At 39.1% G+C, this 27313-nt stretch overlaps 1 protein-coding gene across 3 annotated transcripts in view; it reads left to right on the plus strand.

Moving 5' to 3' along the window:
* FAP (fibroblast activation protein alpha) overlaps positions 1-27313 on the plus strand; it is a 54570-nt gene that overhangs the window by 21221 nt on the left and 6036 nt on the right. Inside the window, exons 9-21 of one of the 3 annotated variants that reach the window (XM_030580451.1) lie at positions 290-444; positions 1408-1511; positions 1846-1981; positions 8222-8266; positions 9943-10047; positions 10128-10198; positions 11016-11069; positions 12082-12206; positions 14812-14859; positions 16760-16858; positions 17671-17740; positions 18885-19079; positions 26093-26147. In XM_030580451.1, the coding sequence (XP_030436311.1) occupies positions 290-444; positions 1408-1511; positions 1846-1981; positions 8222-8266; positions 9943-10047; positions 10128-10198; positions 11016-11069; positions 12082-12206; positions 14812-14859; positions 16760-16858; positions 17671-17740; positions 18885-19079; positions 26093-26147 (1262 nt within the window). The remainder of the gene's footprint in view (positions 1-289; positions 445-1407; positions 1512-1845; positions 1982-8221; positions 8267-9942; positions 10048-10127; positions 10199-11015; positions 11070-12081; positions 12207-14811; positions 14860-16759; positions 16859-17670; positions 17741-18884; positions 19080-26092; positions 26148-27313) is intronic. The other 2 variants (XM_030580452.1, XM_030580453.1) reach the window with 2 other exon arrangements.

The following is a 27313-nucleotide window of genomic DNA, read 5'->3' on the forward strand; positions in this document are numbered from 1 at the left end:
TAACTTTTCTCACACTAGTCATCTCAATTTTCCCTACTCCTCTATACTTAGACTAACTTAAACCAAAACCAAATTTCTGCTTAACATAGACTACAGCGTGCAGAAGTTATTAATGTTCTTAAGTGCTTTGCAGAGTCAGGATCTTTCTTATATAGCACTGTTCTCTTGTTGAGGAGTGATGAGTACACTGATGTCAAGATATAATTTTAGGTGCTATTTCTTTGTTAGATCATGTTGCTTTGTTAGGTCATAAATGATGAGCTGTAACTAACATACACATTTTTTTTAGAGGAAATGCTTGCTGTGAAATATGCTCTGTGGTGGTCTCCAAATGGAAAGTTTATAGCATATGTAGAATTTAATGATACTGACATACCAATTATTGAATATTCATATTATGGTGAGGATCAATATCCTAGAAAAATAACTATTCCATATCCAAAGGTATGTTGCTTATTTTAAATGGGTGCCATTTAATTCCCCTTGGTTTGTAAATGAGTTGTGGTGACTTTAAATAGAGACACCCAAAATGTGCATGAAAATTGTTTGTACTGCTGTGGAGCAGTGTTTAATCCTGGTCTGTCTTAGAATTAATTTAAGAAAGTAAACTTGAGCCCCAACACGTGTATAACTTTACACACATAAACACGTGTATAACTTTACACACATGGGAGTAGTCCCAATGAAATAAATGGAACTACTCATGGAAGTACAGTTAAGCACGTGCATAAAAGTTAGGAGGATCTGGGCCTTACTTTGCTTTCCTACCTGATGTATCTATTGTGTTGCTTAACAATGTCTTTATCATAACATACTATATTGAAAAAAAGCCTACATTGCACTGAGAAATAAGAGGATGTGAGATCTCAAATGTATTTAAATCCTTTAGGGGCCTGATCCAAAGCCCATTGACGTCAGGTCAGTCAGGTCCTCACTGACTTAAATGGGCTTTGGTTCAGGCCTTATATCTGTAGTTCCAAATATAAGGCCAAGTTGTTTGTTCTGTCTTGGAGATCTCCTATGACCCTAACTGGAGTCTTCTGCCCAAAACTGAGGCACTATATGTTCTACATTGTACACAGGAGAGAAAAACTTCCACCTAATCTCATGTGTTCTACCCCCAAGCTATCTGGATGGACGTTGAATTAGATAATTTGTTTTCTTCTTGATACATAAACTAATGCTAAGTGGAATAACAAACTGTTATAGTGAGTTACTCCAGATTTACACTAGTTTAAGTAAGATCAAAATCTGCCCCATTATGTTCAGTAATATCGATATTTCAAATATTTTAAATTCTTTAAAAAACTGATTGTTTTCTTGCAAGAAAAGATGTTAATTTTTTTAAATGGTAACTAATCCTCCGGAGCTTGATTTGAATAACCTGGTAATGCATTTCCTTTGAAGGCTGGGGCTAAAAATCCTACCGTTAGAGTGTTTATTGTAGACACTACTAACCATGAAGGTTTAGTTCCTAAGGAAGTACCTGTTCCTGCAGTGATAGCATCAAGGTAGTGTGTTCTCAAATTCATCTTCTTTCCTTTTTCTTTCTGTTTAGTGTTAAATGATGGGACCTCTTATTTTCTTTTCTGGAGGTTCTGTTCTGTATGCTGCAGCTTCATATTTATGGATCTGGAGCTAATCCGAAGTTTTAGATACTGCCTTTACTGGTTCATACATTATGCAGTTCACAATCCTTGTTCACATAGGGCCGAATCCAGCACCATTGAAATCAATGGGAGATTTTCCATTGTCTTCAATAGAGCAAAATTGGGGCCATAATGGATGCAATAGCAATAGCCCATTTGTATACTGTAATAACCAGCTTTCATTCTTTGTTTTTAGTGATCACTATTTCACTTGGCTTACTTGGGTAACAGATAATCGAATCGCCGTGCAATGGCTAAAGCGAATCCAGAATTTTTCTGTCTTAGCTGTATGTGACTTCCAAGAAAACTCCAATTCCTGGTACTGTCCAGAGGTACTGCACATTGAAATATATGCTTAACATTGTTGTGAAAACAAATTTACAGTTGAAGTTACAAAACTTTGAATATAGATTCACAGATTTCTGAGGCCATAAGGATCCATTAGATCATCTAGCCCAGTGGCTCTCAACCTTTCCAGACTATTGTACCCCTTTCAGAAGTCTCATTTGTCTTGCATACCCCCAAGCTTCACCTCACTTAAAAAACTACTTGCTTACAAAATCAGACATAAAGATACAAAAGTGTGTCAGCACACTATTACTGAAAAAATTGCTTACTTTCTCATTTTTTACCGTATAATTATAAAATAAATTGACTGGAATATCAATATTGTACTTACATTTCAGTGTATGGTTTATATAGAGCAGTATAAACAAGTCGCTGTCCATATGAAATTTTAGTTTGTACTGACTTTACTAGTGCTTTTTATGTAGCCTGTTGTAAGGCAGATATCTAGATGAGCTGATGTACCCCTGGAAGATGTCTGCATATCCAGGGGTATCTGTACCCCTGGTTGAGAACCACAGATCTAGCCTGACCTCCTGTATAATGCAGGCCATAGAGCTTCCCCCAGTTACCCCTGTATTGAGCCCTATCATATGTGATTTATTAAAGCATATCTTCTGGAAAGGTATTCGTCATGATCTGAAAACATCAAGAAATGAAGAATCTTCCACTTTCCTTGGTTGTTTGTTCCATTAGTTCAGTGGTTTTTAACCTGTGGTCTGCGGATCCCTGGGGGTCCACAAATTACGTCTAAGATTTCCAAAGGGGACCACACCTCCATTCAAAAATTTTTAAGGTTTCACAAATGAAAAAAGTTGAAAACCACTGCATTAGTTAATCACCCTCACTGTTAAACTAAATACAGTAACTCCTCACTTAACGTCGTCCCAGTTAATGTTGTTTCATTGCTGATCAATTAGAGAACATGCTCGTTTAAAGTTGCACAGTGCTCCCTTATAACATGCGTCCGATGAAGTGGGTATTCACCCACAAAAGCTTATGCTCCAATACATCTGTTAGTCTTTAATGTGCCACAGGACTCTTTGTTGCCTTATAACATTGTTTGGCAGCCGCCTGCTTAGTCCACTGCTTGCAGAAGGAGCAGCCCGTTGGAGCTAGCTGGTGGGGGCTTGGAACCAGGATCCACTGGCAGCCCCCCATCAGGCAGCCCCCCATCAGGTGTGTGGCAGCCACCCAGAAGGCTATCAATTGCCAGGCAGTTCAGCTGTCCCTCCCTCCACAGCCATGTGCTGCTCCTGCCCTTTGCCTTGGAGCTGCTCCCAGGAGCCTCCTGCTCGCTGGGAGGGGCGGGGTGAGAGGGGAGAGAAAAAGGGGTTCTAACGTCAGGGTGTCCTGCCTCACCTGTTCCTTTACCCCATTTCCAATGCACAGTGGGGAGACACAACAGGGCTCAAGAGGGAGGGAGCTTGCTGGCAGCAGCTGCTGTCTCAACTTGCTGATCTAATTAAAAAGGCAGCGTAAGAGTGAGGTTGGTGTACTTAAAGGGGCAATGCGAGTCTCTCTCACACACGCACACACACAAACACACATGGTGTGTGTCTGTGTCTGTCTGCCGTGGTGTCTCCCTCCTTCCATTTGTGCTGCCTTGTAGAGTGTGAGGTTACATTAACAACAATGTGTTACCCCTTGAGGGCTCAGCCGTGTGCTAGTTCATCATTTAGCAGTAAGTCATTTTCTGGGAAATATCCCTCCCTCTTCCACCCTCTGACTCCACCACCTCAACCAAGCTTCACAATCATCATTGCTGTGTACAGTATTAAATAGTTTGTTTAAAACTTATACATACATATTTATTTATTTATTTATTTATTTGTGAAAAAAAATTCCCTGGAACCTAACCACCTATATTTACATTAATTCTTATGGGGAAAGTGGATTCACTTAACATCATTTCATTTAAAGTAGCATGTTTCAGGAACATAACTACAATGTTAAGCAAGGAGTTACTGTAAGTAATAATCTAGAACTAATGGTGAATTATTTCATGATACTGTGACACCTTTGCAAAGTAAATAAATAAATAAATAAAATCTAGCTACAAAGCGAAAAACCAAATTGTCAGTACTGTGTTTTCAAAGAGTTTAAATAAAACACAAAACAGATATCCACTAACTTCAAAACTATTGGGTTTAATTCTTCTCTTTATTTCTGAGCCAGGAGATCTCCTCACATGGAAGAGCCTAATTGTGTAAAAAATGCATCCAATTTATGTGCTTTGGAAGTTTATGTTAAGGCTGTATTTGAGTCACTAAATTACTTCAGTTGGAATAGTTCAAAACTATGTACATTAAGATTGAGAGGAAGACGTACAGAGATGAGAGAGCTGTGGTCAACATTTCTCTGATAAATTTCATACAGATGCTGCCAAAAATGGTTACACTGAAGTGCATTAATTTCAGTATGCAAGTCACATTCATGCTCCTGCAGTCAAAAGTCTCTCATAATGGGCATAAATCTTGTTTCTAGAGATTATGTTAAACCATCCATAAATATTCACTTCTGGCTGAAGCTTAGGGTTTATAGAATCAAGCAACCAATTGTATACAGGAAGAAGTTTTTTTTGTCTGTTTTATACAATTAGTTTTGTTATTTTATATAATTCAAATATAAAGGACATGACATTTCAATTTACTCAAATGAATTTTACAAATTATATGTACAGCAGATATTGCTGAGACTTTAAAAGGATGTTAAGTTTCAATCCTGCAAAGCTTATGCATGCAAGTAACTTTTCACACATGAACAGTTGCATTGGGACAATTCAGACAGAGTAATGTAAAGTTATTCCTATGCAATTTGCAGATCAGGGTCCTATAAGTCAGTGGTTCTCAGCCAGGGGTACATGTACCCCTGGGGGTATGCAGAGGTCTTCCAGGGGGTACATCAGCTCATCGAGATATTTGCCTAGTTTTACAACAGCCTACATAAAAGGAACTAACAAAGTCAGCATAAACTAAAATTTCATAGACAATGACTTGTTTATACTGCTCTATATACTATACACTAAAATGTAAGTACAATATTAATATTCCAATTGATTTATTTTATAATTCTATGGTAAAAAAGAGATAGCAATTTTTCAGTAATAGTGTGCTGCGACACTTTTGTATTTTTATGTCTCATTTTATAAGATTTTAAGTGAGGTGAAACTTGGTACGCAAGACTAACGAGACTCTTGAAAGGGATACAGTAGTCTGGAAAGGTTGAGAGCCACTGCTATAAGCAATTTTACATTTCCAAAAAAGGCCATTTTCATTAAAGAACAGATTTAATCAGATTCTCCTTAAAATTGAATCTGTGTCCCATCAGTAAGAGACATGTGTTTTGAGGATTAAAGTTTATATAGAAAATTGAAAGTATTTAGAAACATCAAGGGATTAAGGGGTCTACCAGCAAGATGCTGATCATTCTGGCCTTGATCCAGGAAAGCACATAAGCACATGTGCTTAACTTTAAGCATGTAAATGACTTCAATAGGACTAATTCCATGTTAAAGTTAAGCATGTGCTTAAGTGCTTTGCTGGATTGGGGCCAAAGTGATCAGCATCTTGCAGGATTGTGTTCACAATCCTTGTTTAATTATGTTGATGCTTTCGTAATACTTTGTTTATACAGTTACACAGTGCTTTTATCATATTAAAGTTTGCACAAATGGCCAATTGAAGGCGTGTGACCAGATGGGAGTGCTGCATTAGCTCTATTTGTCCTGAAGAAGTGCATCTCTGTGCATTTCCACGGGCAAAAACAGTTCCATCTCTTCTTTGTTTTCAGATTAAACCAAGGGCATAAAGTACAATTAATATGCTGTGCTTTATGCATTTGAAAATAATATATTTTATTAGTAATTTCTAAAGCCCTGATCCAGCAAACACTCATGCATGTGTTTATCTTTTATTTATGTGAATAGTCCCATAGAAGCCAATTTGATTTCAATGGAACTACTTGTGTGTGTAAAAGTTGTGTGTGTGTTTGCAGGATTGAGGCCTATGAAAACATGTTGTTGTGAGCTGGAGGCTTGCAAATAATACTTAAGTATTTGAGAAACTTTACACATAAGAGTGGTCCCATAGGAGTCCATGGGATTACTTGTGTGAGAAAAGTCACACACATGATCACGTATTTGTGGGCTCAAGGCGTTAATTAAAAAAAGAGGCAAATAAATCAGGAATGCAGAGGTAGAGCTTTACTTACATCCTTAAATCTTTGGAGGTTTGTCCCTTACAAACGGTTGCTTATTTCATAAACAAAATTGTTTTGAACATTTTCTATTTGGCATTGATTTAAAGTTTTTCTTCAGAATGCATAGATGTAAATATGCCTTTTTAAGCACAGGCACTTAAATAACTTTGCTCACATGAGTAGTCCCATGAAAATTGCTCATATGCTTAAGCACTTGCTGATCAGGCCCTAAGCTGTGAGCTGACTGTAAGATGCCAGTAGGCAGAATTGCACAAAGTTAAATTGAATGTTATTTTACTTGTAGACTTATTAACTTGAAAAATGTTACCCTTTCTGTTTGCATTTTTCCTATTAATAAGAAACAAAGCCAAGCACCTGAGTTAACTATTCAACAGAGTGCTGCATAAGGATTCCATCTTGCAAGGTGTTGAGTGCTCCTCTGAGGTGCTGAATGCCTTCAATCTCCACCAAAGTCAGTGGGAGTTAAGGGTGCATAGCACCTTGTAGGATTGACAAGAGGAGGAAAAGTCACAATTCTGAATGTTAATTGAGACACTACATTAAGGATAAGAAATGCAAAATCTTTTCTTCTGAGAGCTAATTTGGGTGTGTGCATTTCACAGGGCTCCAGACTGTGAAGAACTGTTCCATTAAATGAACAGTTTAAAAAAAAACCTCTCATCTAAAATTAAAAAAACTTACAAATCTATTGCATGCAGAATTGTTTAGCATTAACCAGTAAATAATTTAGTTCCATCTAACAATCAGGACATTACAGTCTGCTGTGAAAAATTCATTAGAAACTATTGGAAATGAATTAGAAACTTTCTAAGTCAAACACAAATCAAAGCCTAAAAATGTAAAAGGATCATTAGAGCTAGTAAAATAACTGATCTGAATACATTCTAAATCTGTACAAGCCATTTTTTAAAGGTCAACACGAAAAATATTATAAAGGCCTAAATCCTGAAAATCCTTAGTGATATGAGGACTTCCAGATGCCCACATTTTCAAAAGTGACTAGTGATTTTCAGTGTCTAAATTCTACACATTAATCCTTAATTCTAATTCTTGTGTACCCAATTGAAACACCTTAGAGAGGTTGAGCACCTGTTATGTCAAAATCCAGTCACATTATGGTATCTCAAGTTGGGCACCCAAATATTGAGATGCCCAAAATCACTAGTCACTTCTGAAAAATGCAACCATTGATTCTATAAATATGAATTATGTTAAAAGAGGAATATACTTTAATTGACTTTAGTTGGACTATTCATACAAATTAGAGTCCCCAGAATCTCTCTGCAGAGTAGTGAAGAGTTTTCTCTCCAGACTGCTGAGAGTTCTAATGCCATGGAGGAAGCAGATCAGATTCTGATCTGTTATATTGCTGTGAAGTTAGAGTTACTCCACTAAATTAAATGGAATATCTCTGCATTTACAAATGTGTAAATAAATGAATCCAGAATATGATCCTATGCGTTTAGCCTCTGCCAGAGGAGAAAAGGAGAAAGAATTCCCCATTGCTCATCAGTGCCCCATTGTGCTTGGGTATAAAAGGCTCCTACAACAGTGCGATCTGATGTAGCTTATGTGCTACAGTATATAAAGTCTATTAGAAAAGTTCAAGTGTAAATTTGAAAATGAACATAAAATACAGGCTCCATTCCTCAGCTGATGTAAATCAGCATCACTCCATTGAAGTCAGTGGAACTATGCCAAATTACCCACATTTTTAATATTAATAGTCCTGAAAGGATTGATTTTTAATGAAAAATTAACTGAGATAAAATAACCATTAATTCTAGCTTTTATTGATTGTTATGATACAAAAATTTTGTCAGATATCCTTCTAGGTTTCCTGGAATGTGTTATTTTAGGAGTGATTTGAATTTAGCCTTAAAATCCTTCTACAGTGTCAGTTTGCAGTTCCATATTTATTTGAAGAACTTTTCTCTCTGTGAATAAATTGTGCTCTTCTCTTTCCTACACAACCTAAAGGTTTTGCCCTTCATTTTGTTTTTCAGAATCGGCAGCATGTAGAAGCGAGTCAGACAGGATGGGCTGGTGGAGTAGGGTTTTTGTTGTCTTTTACTATGATTTAATGAAAAGCTACAATAATTTACTTATCTTCACAATAATGTTGGAAATATGAATAAGCTGGCATCATACTGTGTCATGGAATACATATATGTAGAACACTACACCTGATGCATTTTAAGGCTGGGATTTTCAATGTGCCTGAGGGAGGTAGGTGCCCATCTCCCATTGACTTTGCAAATCTCAGTCTTAATGACTTTGGGCTATTCTGAAGTTATGGAAATCACATCCACATAAGTGAGAAGGAACTAAGTCCACAGTGCCAGGAGTGGCTGCAAGAGGCATTCTGCTGGCAGAGGATGTAGATAAAGAAAGTTCCTTTGGCATCACTGGGCAGCTCCTGTTCATCTGGACATATCTATAATAAATATATTTCTGAAATGTAAACAGTGTTTTCAGAGCACAATTTTAGTGAAAAGTGCTGCTCTTCTTCACCAAGAGAGAAGCTTTTGAAGCCAGAGACCAGAAACCTGTGGGTAACTGATACTTGCTTTCAACTGCAAATACATCAATATAAGTATCTATGTCCAATAGTTTTCACAGCATTTGGATATCTATCTATCTATCTATCTATACATACATACATACATACATACATAGTTTCTATGTCCTATATATATGTCTATTACTCCTCAAGCATGGCAAGGTCAATTACCAAGATTCAGTCAAGCAGTGTCTGGGTCTTCTTACACTGGTCTTAACTGAAAACTTCAATTTGCAGTACACACAGTCCTATTATTTGAGATAAATACTATGCACCTACAGGGATAAGACACTTTGTTTAATCCCCTTTTCCTTACCTTCACTTTTGGATTAATGATGTTGGGTTGCTATAAGAACTAATAGAAACTGCACAAAATAATTTTGCTTTATTCTCTATGGGGGGTTTCATGGTTTAGGATGATTAATAATGGAATACAGAACAATTTAGCTCTGGGGTCACAGGTTCAAATACAGCTCAAGTCAACAGTGTTGGAAAGTCATAGGATCTAATGAGTGTCTGGTGGCATATGTGAAATGGGTTGGTGGCTTCAGACCATTTTCTGTGAGCCATTTTCTCTTATTTAAAAAATAAAAATCACAGTTGGAGTAACTGGCTCCCTTGTTAACTGTCTCAGCAGAGACCAAGGTTTGAGCAGGATTAGAGATTGAACTGTCTTTATACCCCAACAGTACTGAAACATATTGGTGGGCAGAGTGGAAAAGCTTGGACAGCCTCTGCCCCATGCTCGTGTATAAACAGAAAACTTTAGTCACCAGTACTATTAGTCCGAGCACCTTTCACAAACACTAATTTTATTCAAAAACTTTTATTTTTAAAAATCACCAACTCTGACTATAATTAAAAAATGACTAAATTAAAAAATTGATCAAACTCAACACACACACACACACACACACACACACACACACACACACACACACACACACAAAATAATCCCCCCTGCATGAAGCAGAAATCGTGTGTACATGTTGGCAGGCATTGTGACCAGTTACCAGTTAAGAAATTTGACAAAATGTACACTGTGATAAAAAGAAAGGACAGTTAAAGCACTCTCTGGTTGCTTTAATGTACATATTGTAAACTGTGCATATTATAAACTGCTCAAAAAGCCTGGTTGTTTTTGTTTCTGTTCCTTTGTTTCAGTTCTTCGTTTCAACACCATATTTTACTTCAGATACCACTTCCTACTACAAAATTTTTAGTGATAAGGCTGGTTATAAACATATTCATTACATCAATGGCTCAGTGGTATGTCAAACAAAGAATTATCCTCAGTAATTCCTATATTGTAAGTTCCTGAAATAACCTTGCAATATCTTGTTTTATAGGAAAATGCAATACCAATTACAAATGGACAATGGGAGGCGATATACATTTTCAAAGTAATGGATGATGCAATGTAAGTATTCTACAGAGCACAGCCTGTTGTTTATGTGCTATTTGCTGTCCGTAAGAAAGTACTACAATTATACTGATTTTTTCAGGGTTCCATTATTCTCATTGGACCCTGATATTCAAAGGGGCAGGTGCCTGAGACCTGTGCAATTTTACTAGAATTACCACAGCTGTGTACAGAAATCAGGTATTTGGGTATGCACATGGCTATAGTTAGCTATGGTGGAAATACTCAGTCTGTGGACACAGCTATAGTAAATTCTCTGTACAAATATGCACATTTTTGTACACAGGGGCTTCTGAAAGACCTTTTGAAAATCAAAGTCCACCATTTTTTTCTAATAATTTTTAGGCCTCTATTCAGCAAAGAGCTAAAGCATCTTAACTTTAAGCATGTGAGTAAACCCATCACCATTCATCAGGACTTCAGTGCTTAGGGCTGAGCAAATGCTCTGCTGAATTTGAGTCATACTCTAGTCTACAGTTATGCTTAGTCCTCTGTTGTACAGATGGATCTATACATTACACCTAGTTGATCAACTAACACCTGGGAAGTAGGATGAAGTGATTAAATTTCATGGTTCATTTGCCATCGTCTCAGGATTTGAACAAAGGTTGTGAGGGATGAAAAAGTAGAGTGTTTAACCCACTGTTACATCTTGATACTCCCCCCATACACAAACACACCAAAAAAGTCAAAATCCAAATTCTAGTTTAGTTAAATATAACTTTTCAAGTAGGCTTCTGATTTAGGATGCTCAATACTAATTCACAGCTTATGATTTCATGGACTACTTAATAACAAACAAATTAATTCATAGATTCTATTCAAGCAATGAATTTGAAGGCTATCCAGGGAGAAGGAATATATACAAGTAAGTTCATATCAAACTTTTATAAATATTGATTAAATTAATATCAGATGGATCTGGGTTTACATCATATAAAAGAGAATTCTACACAGTCAGAAACAGTTTCAAAATTTTAAGAGTAAATATCAAGAAGTTCTTACCTAAAATTTGAATTGGGCTGTTGCACTGCATATGCGGGTATCTTGCAATGAATAGATCATATGTATTACTATATTTAAAGTGACCATGCATTTTGGAGGGGCACACAACATTGGGATACAGTTTCAAAATGTGGCCCCCATTTGTGTATATATCACTTCCAGGTACATTTTGTTACTATCATGTATATGTGATAGACTTGTATGTGTAAATCACCTGAACACATGTGTGATAGTGCTAAAAATGCATTTGCAAGTGTTTTAACTTCAATTTGCACACACAAACAAGTGGAGGCGGAAGCAGGGTCTAGTGGATAGGGCACTGGACTGGGACTCAGGAGACCGGCTTCAATTCCCAGCTTAGCCACAGACTTCCTGTCTGACCTTAGGAAAGTAATTTAACCTATCCCAGTGGCGGGCAACCTGCAGCCCACAGGCCGCACACAGCCCGCCAGGGTAATGCGCTGGCGGGCTGCAAGACAGCTTGTTTACATTGACCATCCACTATGAGATGCCATGAGAGCAAAATCCGTTAATAATAAATGTGAGGCACTCTGATTCTATGGTGATGAGGGCCATATTAGTACCTGAAGGTCTAAATAGACAGGCCACATTGAAGACTTCGAAAATACAATCCCAGAAATACTAAGCATATATCTGAAAGTTGGCATTGGGGAGGTTGGAGAGGAATATTGTCTGAATCATACAACTATTGTTTAAAAATATTGAAAAACTGTAAACCATTGATTAGAAAGTGTAATTTAAATGTGACTTGACTTTACAATATAGCTGTTTTGGAACAGGTGGGGCAGCATTATGTTGAAAATGTACTTCAAAGCAATATTATATTGTATCATTTTGTTTTCATTTCCTCCTAGAATTAGCATTGGAAGCAATCCTCTAAGGAAACAATGCATTACTTGTAATCTAAGGAAAGAAAGGTGCCAGTATTATACAGCGAGATTCAGTGAAAATGCTAAGTATTATGCCCTAGTCTGTTATGGTAAGTATAATATGTGACCAAACAAATTCTAAGTTGTATTTTCAAGGGAATGTGAGCTAAATGATGATATTTATTCCAGGCAATATTCATTTAGTTGATAGAAGACATTTTAAACTGAAAAATGTTGGTTGCCAAAAATTGTGAAAAAAAATGTTCTCAGTTGCTGAAAACCAAAGTATTTTTGTTTTTTGGATTTCAGTTTTTTTTACAAAAACCTACAAAAAATTGACTAAAACAAATTTGTTAAAATATTTCACAGGAAAAAAAATTGTTTCCTGATGAACTTCAGCCTTTCAGTTTCATTATTTGGGTACCAGCTTATCTGTACTTTGATTCTAACATAGAAGGCCAAATCCAGTTGTGGCACAAGCAGATGCAACTCCCACTGAAGTCATTAAGACCTGAGCCTGCTTATATTAGGGCAGAATTTGACCCCAAAAGTGCTGACAGTTTTCTAAGTGATGTAGTTTTTTACAATACATATTAAATTTCTGAAAATAAATGCAGCAAGACACAGGGATAAATATGAAACCTTTGAAATTGCTCTCAAGGCAGAAGTGGGTGAAATCTTGGTCCTATTGAAATCAATAGAGATTTTGCCTAGACCTCAGTGGGCCAAGTTTTCACCTGTTGTCAGGGCACTGTAAATAATGGACAACATATAATATAAAAATTCCAAGGCAAAAAACTCTACATTTCATCCTTCACAATCCTATATGCAGTGTAGCATCTTTTGTTACCATCTTTCAAAATATGAACTAAATGTTCAGCTGTACAAATAATAAAAACCCCAGCCACTGGAGCAAATGTAACAGAATGATAACATGTCTCAATCATCCTTGCCAAGAATATTTGATATTGTCATCACCACATGCAATCCACTCACCTTAGCAAATGTGATGTGACATGTTCTCAGAAGCCCATTTCACATTGTTAATTTTGAGTTCACCTTATGTAATGGCACCTTAGCTATTAGCTGGATGTCACCTTATCTACAGGAAATAAATGCTTTTTGTGGGGTTTAAAAGTTACCTTCCTCCCTAGAGCTTTGTTGTTTGGTCAAGAACCCATTTCCTAAGCAGTGCTTTTGACATAATGTGTGTGGCAGTGACTCCTATGTTATGCACTAGGAACCCCAGAATTGTGCCACCTTGCCTTCCCCCTTATGCCTGTATCCCTGACAGACCCCGGCCGAGTACAGTACAATTTAGTACAGAAACCTTTGTATTTTTATATTTTGCTACTAAATTGAATTTACATTCCCACAATTTTTCATTGTGCCACAGATTTTTCTATTAAAAATATATCACAGCATTGTAGACGGTATGAAAATATGATGGAGACTTGGACAGATTGGTTGGGGACATTGGGGCTTTTGGCACCAAGACTGGGTGGGAAGCTAGTCTGGTTAACAATCAGTCATTCATTCATTATGTTGCTCATGGAGCATAGAGTGCACACTTCAGATCACCCATTTCCACAGAACCCAGTCTCCTGTCAGTATTGCGGCCTGCTCTATAGTAAGACTGAGACAGGTGAGGTTAGAAGCCATGACATCCCTCCAGCATGTGCGAGGCTGCCCTTAAGGTCTTCTCCATCCAACTTTTGTTGGATCAAATGCATAAAACTGGTGGGCTGCTATGGACTGTGGCATACAGAGCAGATGTCCAAGCCACCTGAGCTGGCATTGAGTCACCTGGGAAGACACTGGAGGCTGGTTGGTATGATGTTTGGCATCCTTGTTTGTATCATGAGTATCTTGGCTCCATTGTTAGGGAAGGAAGCTGCCTTGGTGACATGAAACCTTGAATCAACAAGGCTGCGGGTGTTATGCTCTTTGAAAACTTCTGTGGTGTCAATGCCACGTATCAACTTGGACTACAATATGTATCCATCAAACAGTAGTGGCTTCTATCTTTTTGTATGGATCTGAAACCTGGGTCACTACTGAGACACAAATGCGCCAGCTGGACACTTTTGACATGAAACATCAATGACGTATTGGGCATAGGGTGATTTCATCACATTTGGTTAACAATGATAACATTTAAAGTGACATCCTTAGGCTTCTGAGCTGACATATAATTGAGATGGCTTGGGACAGTTCACACTTTTTCTTAGAGCATTGTTTCAGACTGTCTGCAGACTCAGGCAGAGAGCACTTTGTGGAAGTTCAGTTCACTTTTTGAAAATATTCAGTGCAACTGTAAGATTTATTTATTTTTAAATGAAAGCTTGGATTCTGAAGCATAATTACGCAGCAATTTTCAAAAGGAGGGCAATTATACTGTCATTTGATGTTGCTGTATAATTACACTATGGTAACAGCTATTATTACACTTGTTAGTAAGACATTTTCAAAGAGAGTGTTCACTGTTTTGTGGTGTAGGTGCAGGGGGATGGACTAGAAGACCTCTTGAGGTCCCTTCCAGCCCTACATTTCTATGATTCTATGAAAAGAAAGTTATATGCAAACATCCAGTCAAGAAAATTCAAGTAATCTGACAGACCTTATCATTGATATTTTAATAGTAACTCTTCTCTTCAAACCAAGTTATGTTTCAAAGGATATACAACTTTCTTTCTCTTTTAATTCTCATTACAGGTCCGGGCATTCCTATTTCCACTCTTTTTGACGGCAGCAATGACCGAGGTACTGCAGATATTCTGCATATTTCTTTTTTTATCCTGAATATTTACTAAATAAATCCCATTAGTCTCTATTTAGACTTGCACTAAAGATACTTTTAACTCTCTTTGAGGGTCAGATTCAATACCCAGATTCTTTCATATTACATTGTGAAATTTGGATTTACTGTATTTTTATTGTTGAATCCAGCCCTGAATTTTACATTGCTATAAATAGTGGGTATACTGAGCATCGGTAACTCCCAGTGAGTCAAATCTTGAGCTCAATACACCATTTCTAGTCAACCCGTAGTTACGCACACTGCCATTGACCTGCATTTTGCCTGAGCAAGGGTTGACTGGAAATTGTGTGAGGAATCCAAAAGAAATGTTTGGAGCTGGAAAAGATTGTTCCATTCCCACCACATGTGCTTTTGTTCTCTAGCTATGTTCTTCCAACTCCTACTTCTGCAAAATCTATACATGAATTGCCACTTTTATCTGCCCATTAAGGATCCCTTCTAATTTCCCCAGCAATGAGCACAGTCTGTATGAAATGGTGAACAAAGTGTTGAATGCTCAGTATGGCACTCTGATATCTCCTTGTGCCTAGGAAACAAATGTTTAATTTCATGGACTTTTACCTTTTGTCTTTGTAAGGATAATTATGTAGCCACTTGTTTTAGTCATCTTTGTGCCACTTGGGCTAATTGCTTTCTTGTTAGGTGACCATGACAATGTTTGTCTTGGACTAGACTGCAATTGCATAAGAGAGGCAGCAAATCCATTTTCATTGTGGTTGGCAGGTATCTGACCACACATCACCCATGAATTAAAATGGGAGTTGTGCAGGTAAATTCACGTACACCAGACTGGAAGGTTACCTTGGATGGTCTAGCAGTGGACAAACTTCAAAAGATTTGGACCTCTAGTTTGGTTTGGTTCCAACATCAGGATGGTATTTCAGCCTTTATCCAAGCTATTCAAAATTCCTGGATCTGCAAAACTGGCCTGGACATTCACAATAACTGGCTTTCTTGAAAGAATTCTGGTATTTCCTGTTCCTGGTCATCCTGTATTCTTCTGGCATTACTGCAGTCACAGAACCAGGAAGCATTTTTCAAAAATGTAAAATGATGACAAAAAATTTAACGGAAGTTGTTAAAAAATCACATAAGGTTCTGTTTCAGTTTGAGGGTGAAGATTCAGGTCATAGACCCTCATTAGGTACGACATTCTATGCCCATCCCTAGTCATAAGAAAGCATTTTAGTACACAAAGTAGCTTTCAGTGGACTCCTACTGTACCAGTACTACAATCTGTGCTGGATATTAATTATACAGAAAATATAACTTTTTAAATTTACATGTCGGTATTTGGTGCTTGATCATCTAGTAAAGTTTTTCAGTAAATAAACATCGTTATATTGAGATTTGATTAGACATTAGTCTGCAAGTTACAATTCAGTGAAGTTACAGCAGAGGAAAAGATTAAAGTATTAATTCAGATGCAAAGAAGCACACTGTATCTTGCTAATATGAGACAGGATAGAGAGGAGTGTGCAGTAATCCATTATTCAGGACAATGGATATAACTAGAGTCAACATTTGGAGAAGCATGTGTGTTGTACATAATTAACTAAATAAAAGGTAGGAAGAGTGAGGTGTGAGTGAAGAAGGAGAGAAGAAATAATAGTCACACAAGATCAATTACTTTGTATCCCATACAGAATGTGTCAGTGTTCCAGTTTATATATAAATACTTCAAGTGTATGATTTTCCAATGTATGACCCCATTACCATATTTGTAAGAGTTTTCCATAGATTTTTTTTTCCGGTTTAGCCACAAACAAAACAACGGAGTCTCAATTAATAGAGAAGAGTTGAAAAGCAAATTGATCTAATATGGAAACTTCTTTTACCCAGAGATTAAAGTCCTGGAAGACAATTGGGAATTAGAATCTGCGATGGAAAACATCAGAATGCCTAAGATAGACATTAATAAACTTGAAGTGGATGGAATTAGTAAGGATTATACAACCTCTATTACACTATTTACTTTTTCTATTATTCTTACACTTATTCTGTTGTAGGAAGCATGCTCCAACAGTTATTAGAACAAGGAATTTGGAATTAGGCTTCCTGGATTGTATTTCTGGTTCTGCCATGGAGTCACTATTTGACTTTGAGAAACTCAGTATTGCTATGCATCAGTTTGCCTGTCAGTGAAACAGATACAATACATCCCTACTACACAGAGGTGATGCTGTTAAGAGACTTCATTCATTAACATTTGTAAATTAACTAATTTACAAATATTTAATTGTAAATTAATTTATTTTTCTCTCACATGAGAGAGAAAAATAAAAAGCATTGTGGTATTCATAAAAAGGTAATATGTAATCTGGCATGCATGCATTGCCCATTATAATGCCTTGAGAATAGGGTCTGAATTGTGAAGGTGTTATCATTAGTGATTTTGTAACATTATTTTATAGTATAGTAATAAATTGGTATTGAATATCTCACCATTGAGATAGTATTTGTCATCCTGATTTCATTTTTTTCTAGATACCTGCAGAAATTAGACCCTAATATTATTGTGTGCAGCTTAATTTAAAAAAAAACAAAACCAAAAGCCTCAACACTTTATTTCTTCAAGATTGTTTTCAAACAGTTAAATAGGAAAAATGACTTACAATCAGTTCATGACTCACAATTCATGAATCCTGTGTCTCATTGCTTACGCATTTTCATATGCTACTGCAATAAATAATGGCTCATACATAGAAGAATCATCTTAAACATTGATATATTTGTACTATATCTTTTTTTAGCTTTGTGGTACAAGATGCTTCTACCTCCGCAGTTTGATAGATCCAAGAAGTATCCTCTGCTTATTCAGGTGTATGTAAGATTTTCTTTTCTTTTTCCACATAATCTGCTTTATCAGAAAGGGTATTAGTTTTGACATGTCACATATAGTGCAGGATACGTGCATTAGTGTATATAACAAGCACACCAATTCTTTGGTTTTAGGCTACATTTCTGAAATAGAATCCGGATCCTATTGAAATCAATGAGAGTTTTGTTGTTGATTTCAGTGAGACTAAGATTAGTCCTTCAGAAGGAGAATAGGAATTTGTAGAATATTGCTTGGAATCAATTCCATTGCTGCTTCCATGTACCATGAGAGACTGCTTAAGATAGCACATTATGGATTTCACTGTTGTTAACTTTGGAAAGTATGATATGAGCCTATCAGATGTGGATAAGAAGAAAAAATGTAAACATTGTGGGCTAAAGATTATCCCCAGCTTTCATTCAAATGTATAAGAAGTAAAACCCTTTCTGTTGTCTTGCTCAGCTGAGTAAGGTGTGCTCAAACTATGATGCCAGGTATCAGGGAGAAAGCAGGGGCTGCTCACTTGATATTCCCCTTAGAAAGCAAGTTGGCACAAAGGGGAAAGGAGGCCTTTCCTCTTCCCCACTCACTGCTGGTCAGATTATCAGTCCAGATGCAGAGAGGTGTGGGGTCAGCTGTATCCCAACAAGGGGTGAGGTAATTCACTCTGCCAGAATAAGGCAAAGAGGGGAGGAATTGTGACTTTGAGGCATAATATCCTCTCAAAGTTCCTCTTGGGACAGTGCAGCCATGGGCCATTCTGGGCCAAATCGAATGGCTCAACCTAGTCCTACAAGAACTGAAATGGATTACAGCTGGCAAAGTCCCACACCTATATCAGTAAAGGTCTGACTGTTTCTGTCTATTGAATACCATGAGCCTGTTCTGCCTTATAGGAGAAGATATTCAAGGAAAATATGAGACACGTATAACCACAGTCACTTCCAGAAATTTCCCCTCTCCAGAATTAAGACTCTGTTAGGCTGCCCACCAGGGGCTATGCATTCAAGAAGTTTCTTTTATATTAAATAAGATCTGAGGTTTGAGCTTTACTTATTCCATTATTCATGTCCTGTGTTAAATAAATGCTTTGTTTAAGATCATCCACCAAATCTAAACCTGAGATTCTGTGATTATTTCCTTTAGGTATGGAGGACCTTGCAGTCAGAATGTAAAGCACACATTTGGGATTAGCTGGATAACCTATCTTGCAAGCAGAGAGGAAATTATTGTTGTTCTTGTGGATGGCAGAGGTACAGCTTTTCAAGGTGACAAGATGCTGCATGCAGTATATCGAAAACTCGGAGTCTATGAAATTGAGGACCAAATCTCAGCAGTGAAGTGAGTATCACAGTAGGATTCAATAGAATCCCTTCCACATGTTAAGCAACACCGAAGCAGTGGTCTATGAGACAGATTAGTAGATGCATTTCAAGGTCAAGCACCACTTGGCTGGTAACTGCTAAGAATGAAAATCTATATTGGGGCCCCTCACTGCCTCCAGTGGGCAAGACAAGAGATGGGACTTGTGGAGAGCAAAAATTAGAGGTACATGGTACCCAAGTGGTATCCCCTGAACCCATCACTTGATATACATAATCACTGTAAAGGGTGCACTTAATACTGCTACTTCAATTCTTTCAGAGTAATAATGTGCATGTCCATAATGCCCTCAATCCTAGGATCTGAAAGCACTTGCCCGTGATCAGACGTGAAGTCTGTGGTACAGCTGTACCCACATTTCTAGACTATCAGAGATCGTGTTCAGTCACAAGACCCATCTTCCTTGCCATTCCAAGGTAGCAAGAAATGACAAGAGTGCCTGGGGCCAACAGGTTCTGACAGCAATCTCTTGCAGTTCCTCCCACCCATGCTGCTCTGCATCAAAGTTATCCAGACTGCAAGTGCTCCAAACAGATATATCCCTCCTGCATGGAGCCTCTGGACAGAAAGAAGGACTGAGGGTCTTATGAAAGAAGCCTCAATTTGGGATTTCAGAGTCACAAGATACAACAGCACTACCAAAGCAGGTGTTTAGAATGGGAGGAGGGTTAATGTGCTGCCCCAGGGGAGCTGTGTTGTAGGGGAGAGGGATTAAATTTTCTTGGGGAAGGTGCCCCAAAGGGGCTGATTTGGTATCTAGGCAGACTTTTTTGGTGCTGTGGAAGCTGAGTGGGGGGAATGGGTGCCCCACCCAAATGATAGACCTGGCCGTGAACAGCAGAGCCAGGAATAGAATCCAGGAGCCCTGACACCCATGTCCCTGCTCTATGTGCTTGAGAGCACTGCCTCTAAGTACTCTTATCTCTTCCTTCCTGTTTCTGCTTAGTGATCTCTACATTTCCTCCTTAGCTGTTATTGCATTAAGTATCGTGTTGGTATTATCCTTTTCATTGAAGACTGAAGCAGACTACCTGTTTTATCATTTCAGGCTTCTAAGTGTCATCTGTTATTTGCTTTTCTTTCCTGAAACATTGCAGCGACATAATCACTCACTTTATGAGAGCATCAAAGTTATAAATTACTTGTTATTGCTCTAAAGTGACACTCAGACATGAAAGGGGTCGAAACCGACCTGTCAGAGACACAGTGAGGCTAAGGTGCTTCTGCAGCTGCAGTCTGGTCTGAGAGCCTGTAAAGGAATGGCTGAAATTACCACAGACTTTCCATGCAAACTTTCCCCAATTCACTGCCAGCCTCTACACCCGTTTTACATTGTGTGTGGATGGCTTCTGCTTCATTTTACCAGTCTGTCCCAAGACTATGGGGCAGATTTACCAGCAAGGGCCATGCACCCTGGTGGGGGACTGCCCCCAGGGAGAGAGCCCAGCATAGGAGCCCAGCTGGTGAAGGCTGCAGCAGACCTGTGCTAAATTAGTGCACCCTCTGGAAGCCCACATCCCATGTCCCTCCCAGCCATTAACTCCTAATTTGGGTGTGGTTTTGGCCACTTGTGTGGGCTTCCTGGCAAAGGAAAGTTTGCAGCTGCTGGTAGAGACCCTGGGGTGAATCTCGCCCTATTTGGTGCATTTGTCACTATGCTTCCTGTAAATGTGGATGCGAAGATGGCTGAGAGAAAGAAAAGTGAGATTATATTGCTGAAAGGGAGAGGGGAGTTGCCCTTGGCCTACTAGTTTTTAATCTTTCTTGTGTCTTTTCCCTCCTCCTGCCTCTTCTTCCCTGTTTTACCCTATTGTGCGCTGTGATCTGCACTGATAATTCACCCACGTTTACATAACTTTTTTCCTAAGTGGTTTCTTTGGAAAGATGTCCCTGTGCACAAACCTTCCTTCCCTCTCTAGTATGTTTCCTTCAGCAGTCTTCATCATTGCAGTGGGATGCAGAGACAGGAAACCCAACACCAGTGATCTGGTTTTCCCTTCAAGCTGCTTGATGATCAAACAGAGGAGTAAGGCATAGCCCTTCCCTCCTCTCTGAGTTTTATAACATGCATCTGCAGGGAGCCTTGGGAGAACTTTTCCTTGTTATTTTTTATTACAGTGCCATGAGCATGCATGACACTTTACAGTCAAATAAAAGGGCAGAGTAGTTTAAAACCTCAGGGCCTGATCCTGTAAGGCACCTCTGGGGAGTTACAGAGCACCGCTGAAAGTTGAGTATCAGAGGGGTAGCTATGTTAGTCTGGATCTGTAAAAGCAGCAAAGAATCCTGTGGCACCTTATAGACTAACAGATGTTTTGGAGCATGAGCTTTCGTGGGTGAATACCCACTTCATCAGATGCATGTAGTGGGAATGTCCAGGGGAAGGTATATATATGCAGGCAAGCTAGAGATAAGGAGTAAGTTCAATCAGGGAGGATGAGGCCCTATTCTAGCAGTTGAGGTGTGAAAACCAAGGGAGGAGAAACTGGTTTTGTAGTTGGCAAGCCATTCACAGTCTTTGTTTAATCCTGAGCTGATGGTGTCAAATTTGCAGATAGACTCATAGACTCATAGACTCTAGGACTGGAAGGGACCTCGAGAGGTCATCGAGTCCAGTCCCCTGCCCTCATGGCAGGACCAAATACTGTCTAGACCATCCCTGATAGACATTTATCTAACCTACTCTTAAATATCTCCAGCGATGGAGATTCCACAACTTCCCTAGGCAATCTATTCCAGTGTTTAACTACCCTGACAGTTAGGAACTTTTTCCTAATGTCCAACCTAAATCTCCCTTGCTGCAGTTTAAGCCCATTGCTTCTTGTTCTATCATTGGAGGCTAAGGTGAACAAGTTTTCTCCCTCCTCCTGATGACACCCTTTTAGATACCTGAAAACTGCTATCAGGTCCCCTCTCAGTCTTCTCTTTTCCAAACTAAACAAACCCAATTCCTTCAGCCTTCCTTTATAGGTCATGTTCTCAAGACCTTTAATCATTCTTGTTGCTCTTCTCTGGACCCTCTCCAATTTCTCCACATCTTTCTTGAAATGCGGTGCCCAGAACTGGACACAATACTCCAGTTGAGGCCTAACCAGCGCAGAGTAAAGCGGAAGAATGACTTCTCGTGTCTTGTTTACAACACACCTGTTAATGCATCCCAGAATCATGTTTGCTTTTTTTGCAACAGTATCACACTGTTCACTCATATTAAGCTTGTGGTCCACTATGACCCCTAGATCTCTTTCTGCCATACTCCTTCCTAGACAGTCTCTTCCCATTCTGTATGTGTGAAACTGATTGTTCCTTCCTAAGTGGAGCAGTTTGCATTTATCTTTATTGAACTTCATCCTGTTTACCTCAGACCATTTCTCCAATTTGTCCAGGTCATTTTGAATTTTGACCCTGTCCTCCAGAGCAGTTGCAATCCCTCCCAGTTTGGTATCGTCCGCAAACTTAATAAGCGTACTTTCTATGCCAACATCTAAATCGTTGATGAAGATATTGAACAGAACCGGTCCCAAAACAGACCCCTGCGGAACCCCACTTGTTATACCTTTCCAGCAGGATTGGGAGCCATTAACAACTACTCTCTGAGTACGGTTATCCAGCCAGTTATGCACCCACCTTATAGTAGCCCCATCTAAATTGTACTTTCCTAGCTTATCTATAAGAATTTCATGCGAAACTGTATCAAATGCTTTACTAAAGTCTAGGTATATCACATCCACCGCTTCTCCCTTATCCACAAGGCTCGTTATCCTATCAAAGAATGCTATCAGATTAGTTTGACATGATTTGTTCTTTACAAATCCATGCTGGCTATTCCCTATCACCTTACCACCTTCCAAGTGTTTGCAGATGATTTCTTTGATTACCTGCTCCATTATCTTCCCTGGCACAGAAGTTAAACTAACTGGTCTGTAGTTTCCTGGGTTGTTTTTATTTCCCTTTTTATAGATGGGCACTATATTTGCCCCCTTCCAGTCTTCTGGAATCTCCCCCGTCTCCCATGATTTCCCAAAGATAATAGCTAGAGGCTCAGATACCTCCTCTATTAACTCCTTGAGTATTCTAGGATGCATTTCATCAGGCCCTGGTGACTTGCAGGCATCTAACTTTTCTAAGTGATTTTTTACTTGCTCTTTCCTTATTTTCTCTTCTAAACCTACCCTCTTCCCGTAAGCATTCACTATACTAGACATTCCTTCAGACTTCTCAGTGAAGACCGAAACAAAGAAGTCATTAAGCATCTCTGCCATATCCAAGTCTCCCGTTACCGTTACCCCCTCCTCATTGAGCAGTGGGCCTACCCTGTCCTTAGTCTTCCTCTTGCTTCTAATGTATTGATAAAAAGTCTTCTTGTTTTCCTTTATTCCCATAGCTAGTTTGAGTTCATTTTGTGCCTTTGCTTTTCTAACCTTGCCTCTGCATTCCTGTGTTATTTGCCTATATTCATCCTTCGTGATCTGACCTAGTTTCCATTTTTTATATGACGCCTTTTTATTTTGTAGGTCACGCAAGATCTCAAGGGTAAGCCAAGGTGGTCTTTTGCCACATTTTCTATCTTTCCTAACCATCGGAATAACTTGCTTTTGGGCCCTTAATAGCGTCCCTTTGAAAAACTGCCAACTTTCCTCAGTTGTTTTTCCCCTCAGTCTTAATTCCCATGGGACCTTGCCTATCAGCTCTCTGAGCTTACCAAAATCTGCCTTCCTGAAATCCATTGTCTCTATTCTGCTGTACTCCTTTCTACCCTTCCTTAGAATTGCAAATTCTATGATTTCATGATCACTTTCACCCAAGCTTCCTTCTACTTTTAAATTCTCAACAAGTTCCTCCCTATTGGTTAAAATCAAGTCTAGAACAGCTTCCCCCCTAGTAGCTTTTTCAACTTTCTGAAATAAAAAGTTGTCTGCAATGCAGTCCAGGAACTTATTGGATAGTCTGTGCCCCGCGGTGTTATTTCCCAATATTTCTCAACTATATATCTGGATAGTTGAAGTCCCCCATCACCACCAAATCTTGGGCTTTGGATGATTTTGTTAGTTGTTTGAAAAAAGCCTCATCCACCTCTTCCGCCTGATTAGGTGGCCTGTAGTAGACTCCCAGCACGACATCACCTGTGTTTTTTACCCCTTTTAGCCTAACCCAGAGACTCTCCACCGTTCCGTCTCCTATGTCCATCTCCACCTCAGTCCAAGTGTGTACATTTTTAATATATAAGGCAACACCTCCTCCCTTTTTCCCCTGTCTATCCTTCCTGAGCAAACTATACCCATCCACACCAACATTCCAGTCGTGTGTATTATCCCACCAAGTTTCAGTAATGCCAATAATGTCATAGTTGTATTTATTTATTAGCACTTCCAGTTCTTCCTGCTTATTACCCATACTTCTTGCATTTGTATAAAGGCATCTAAGATACTGGTTTGATCTTGCCTCCCAGCTTTGCCCTGACGCTCCTTCCTCTCTGCCATTATAGCCCGTGCTCCCTCCTGTTTCCAACCCATCTCCCAGGTCTTGTTCCCCACTTACCTGTGGGCTTTGCTCACCTGTCCCCGTCGAACCTAGTTTAAAGCCCTCCTTACTAGGTTAGCCAGTCTGTGCGCAAATAAGGCCTTTCCCCGCTTCGAAAGGTGAATGCCATCTGTTCCTAGCAGTCCTTCCTCAAATAGCATCCCGTGGTCGAGGAAGCCAAAGCCCTCCTGGCGACACCATCTTCGCAGCCAGGCATTCACCTCCACGATGCATCTGTTTCTGCCCGGACCCCTACCTTCAACAGGAAGAATCGAAGAGAATACCACCTGCGCTCCAAACTCCTTAACCCGTACTCCCAGAGCCCTGTAGTCACTCTTGATCTGCTCAGCGTCACACCTCGCAGTATCATTTGTGCCCACATGGATGAGTAGCATGGGATAGTAGTCAGAAGGCCGGATAATCCTCGACAAAGCCTCTGTAACTTCTCGGATACGGGCCCCTGGCAGGCAGCATACCTCCCGGGATGAACGGTCAGGGTGACAGATGGGTGTCTCCGTCCCCCTCAGCAGAGAGTCTCCAACCACCACTACCCACAGATGAACTGAAGCTCAGCAGTTTCTCTTTGAAGTCTGGTCCTGAAGTTTTTTTGCTGCAGGATGGCCACCTTAAGGTCTGCTATAGTGTGGCAGAATAGGGCCTCATCCTCCCTGATTGAACTTACTCCTTATCTCTAGCTTGCCTGCATATATATACCTGCCCCTGGACATTTCCACTACATGCATCTGACGAAGTGGATATTCACCCACGAAAGCTCATGCTCCAAAACATCTGTTAGTCTATAAGGTGCCACAGGATTCTTTGCTGCTTTTGCTGAAAGTTGAGTATGTTGAGCACCTTGCCAGATCAAGCCCTGATATTAGTGACAACACAGAGAAGGCTGGCATTAAGAAAAGAGTGACTGGAATAATGGGAGAAGGGGAGTAAAAATAATGAAAGATCAGGAGATATATTTACTGGTCTGTATGCATCTTATTAACTCGTTTAAAATCTCTTTATATAGGTAGATTTAAATTGGGAACACAGTCAGGAATGAAGGACGAACAGGGTATCAATGATTTCTGAGTGTGTCTTCTTTAGTTACTCTTCCATGCTGTGATCAGTACTCCCACTGGGCTCCTTAAGCATTGCTTTCAGCTATGCCGTGGCCTCTCTACATAGATGACAATAAATGTGCATTTAAACATTACGAGTAAAAAGTAAACAAAAGGATGTTTCATTGATTCAGGAGGTCAGACAGATGGGCCTTAAAATCCATGAAGCTGTGACTTGGTCCTTTGTAGAAATCAGATATGTTTTCTGTTCTTAGTGGTACCCTAACGTGTCTGGGAAGCACGAAAGAAGCTTGACTTTTCTTTTTATTAACTACATGTAATGTAAATTATCCTATTGGGTGATAAGAATGGCTTTATAATTGTGATTTTTCTTTTAAACAGAAAATTTATAGAAATGGGTTTTGTTGATGAAAAAAGAATAGCAGTATGGGGCTGGGTAAGTAGTTGCTGTTGTTTTTGGTATTTCCTTATTTACCTTTCTTAATCTTACTGCAGTCAGTGTTTTCTAAGATTCATCCTTGTTTTCCACAAAGTCTCCCTAAAGCTACTTCTCTAAACTTTTGTCATAGTAAACAAAATTTCAGAATCAGATTCAGTGAGGATTTTCAAACCCTTTGAGAAGCCTTACTGATTTTCAGGAAGACCTAGGCTGAATTTTGAGTAGATCTCAGCTGCAAATATGGTTTTAGGTTGAAACCAGGCAAAGCTTAGAAGTTTCATTTGGCTTCACTGCTAGTAATGGCGTTTGTTTGAACATGATACTCACATCAAAATTCAAGAAGTGTGAACTTATGTGATCTGAAATTAAAAAAAACCACAACAGAATCCCATTAATCCCTTTGTTCTGAAACCACTGACTTTGGCATCACTCTGACTTCCTGTACTTCCTGATTTTTTCTGGCCTGGAAATAGTGCATGAAGTTGAACTTCAGAGAAAATGAAGTGCACCAAACCTCTTTCCCAAACTAGATTTGTTTCTTTTACTGAAGAAGTGAAAGGCTGAGGGCTGCACATGCTGAGGGCTAGGGGACTCCAAGTAGGGATGGGCAAACCACATTGGATGAGCTAAGAATCAGGCCAAACCATCAGCTAGAACTTGAATCAAACCTAAATCTTTCAAGGTTTGGAAAAGGTTCTTTGTCTTTGTTTGACTTTTCCTGTGCCTTTGCTCTTCCTGATTGGGTTTGGGACCGTGAAATACACAAGGAAAGTCATTTTCACTGCATTTCTAGGCCAGTGAAAGCCAGGAAGTATTGGGGATCTTCCATAACTTATTGTTATATTAGCCTTCATTTTTAAAGGGACATAATCGTAAACTAACCTCCTATTGGCCAGATTCTGCCAGCCCTACTTACACTGAGAAGTATCTTAGGGTGCCTGAGGGTCAGATTTCTAGAGCAGAATCTGCCTTTAACAGAAGAGAAAGAAACAATTATAATCATTGTCTTTCCTTTGTTACTATTCAAACTTCAGGATAAGATCCTGGTGTTGAAAGTAGTGTTTAAGAGTAAAGGATGAGCAGTGTCCCAACAGTAACAGACTGCAGTAGCTAGAACACCTTATGGACTAAACTGGGATGTTAGCCACCAATTAATTGATTCT

This window comes from Gopherus evgoodei, chromosome 11, assembly GCF_007399415.2.
Source record: "Gopherus evgoodei ecotype Sinaloan lineage chromosome 11, rGopEvg1_v1.p, whole genome shotgun sequence".
NCBI lineage: Eukaryota > Metazoa > Chordata > Testudines > Testudinidae > Gopherus > Gopherus evgoodei.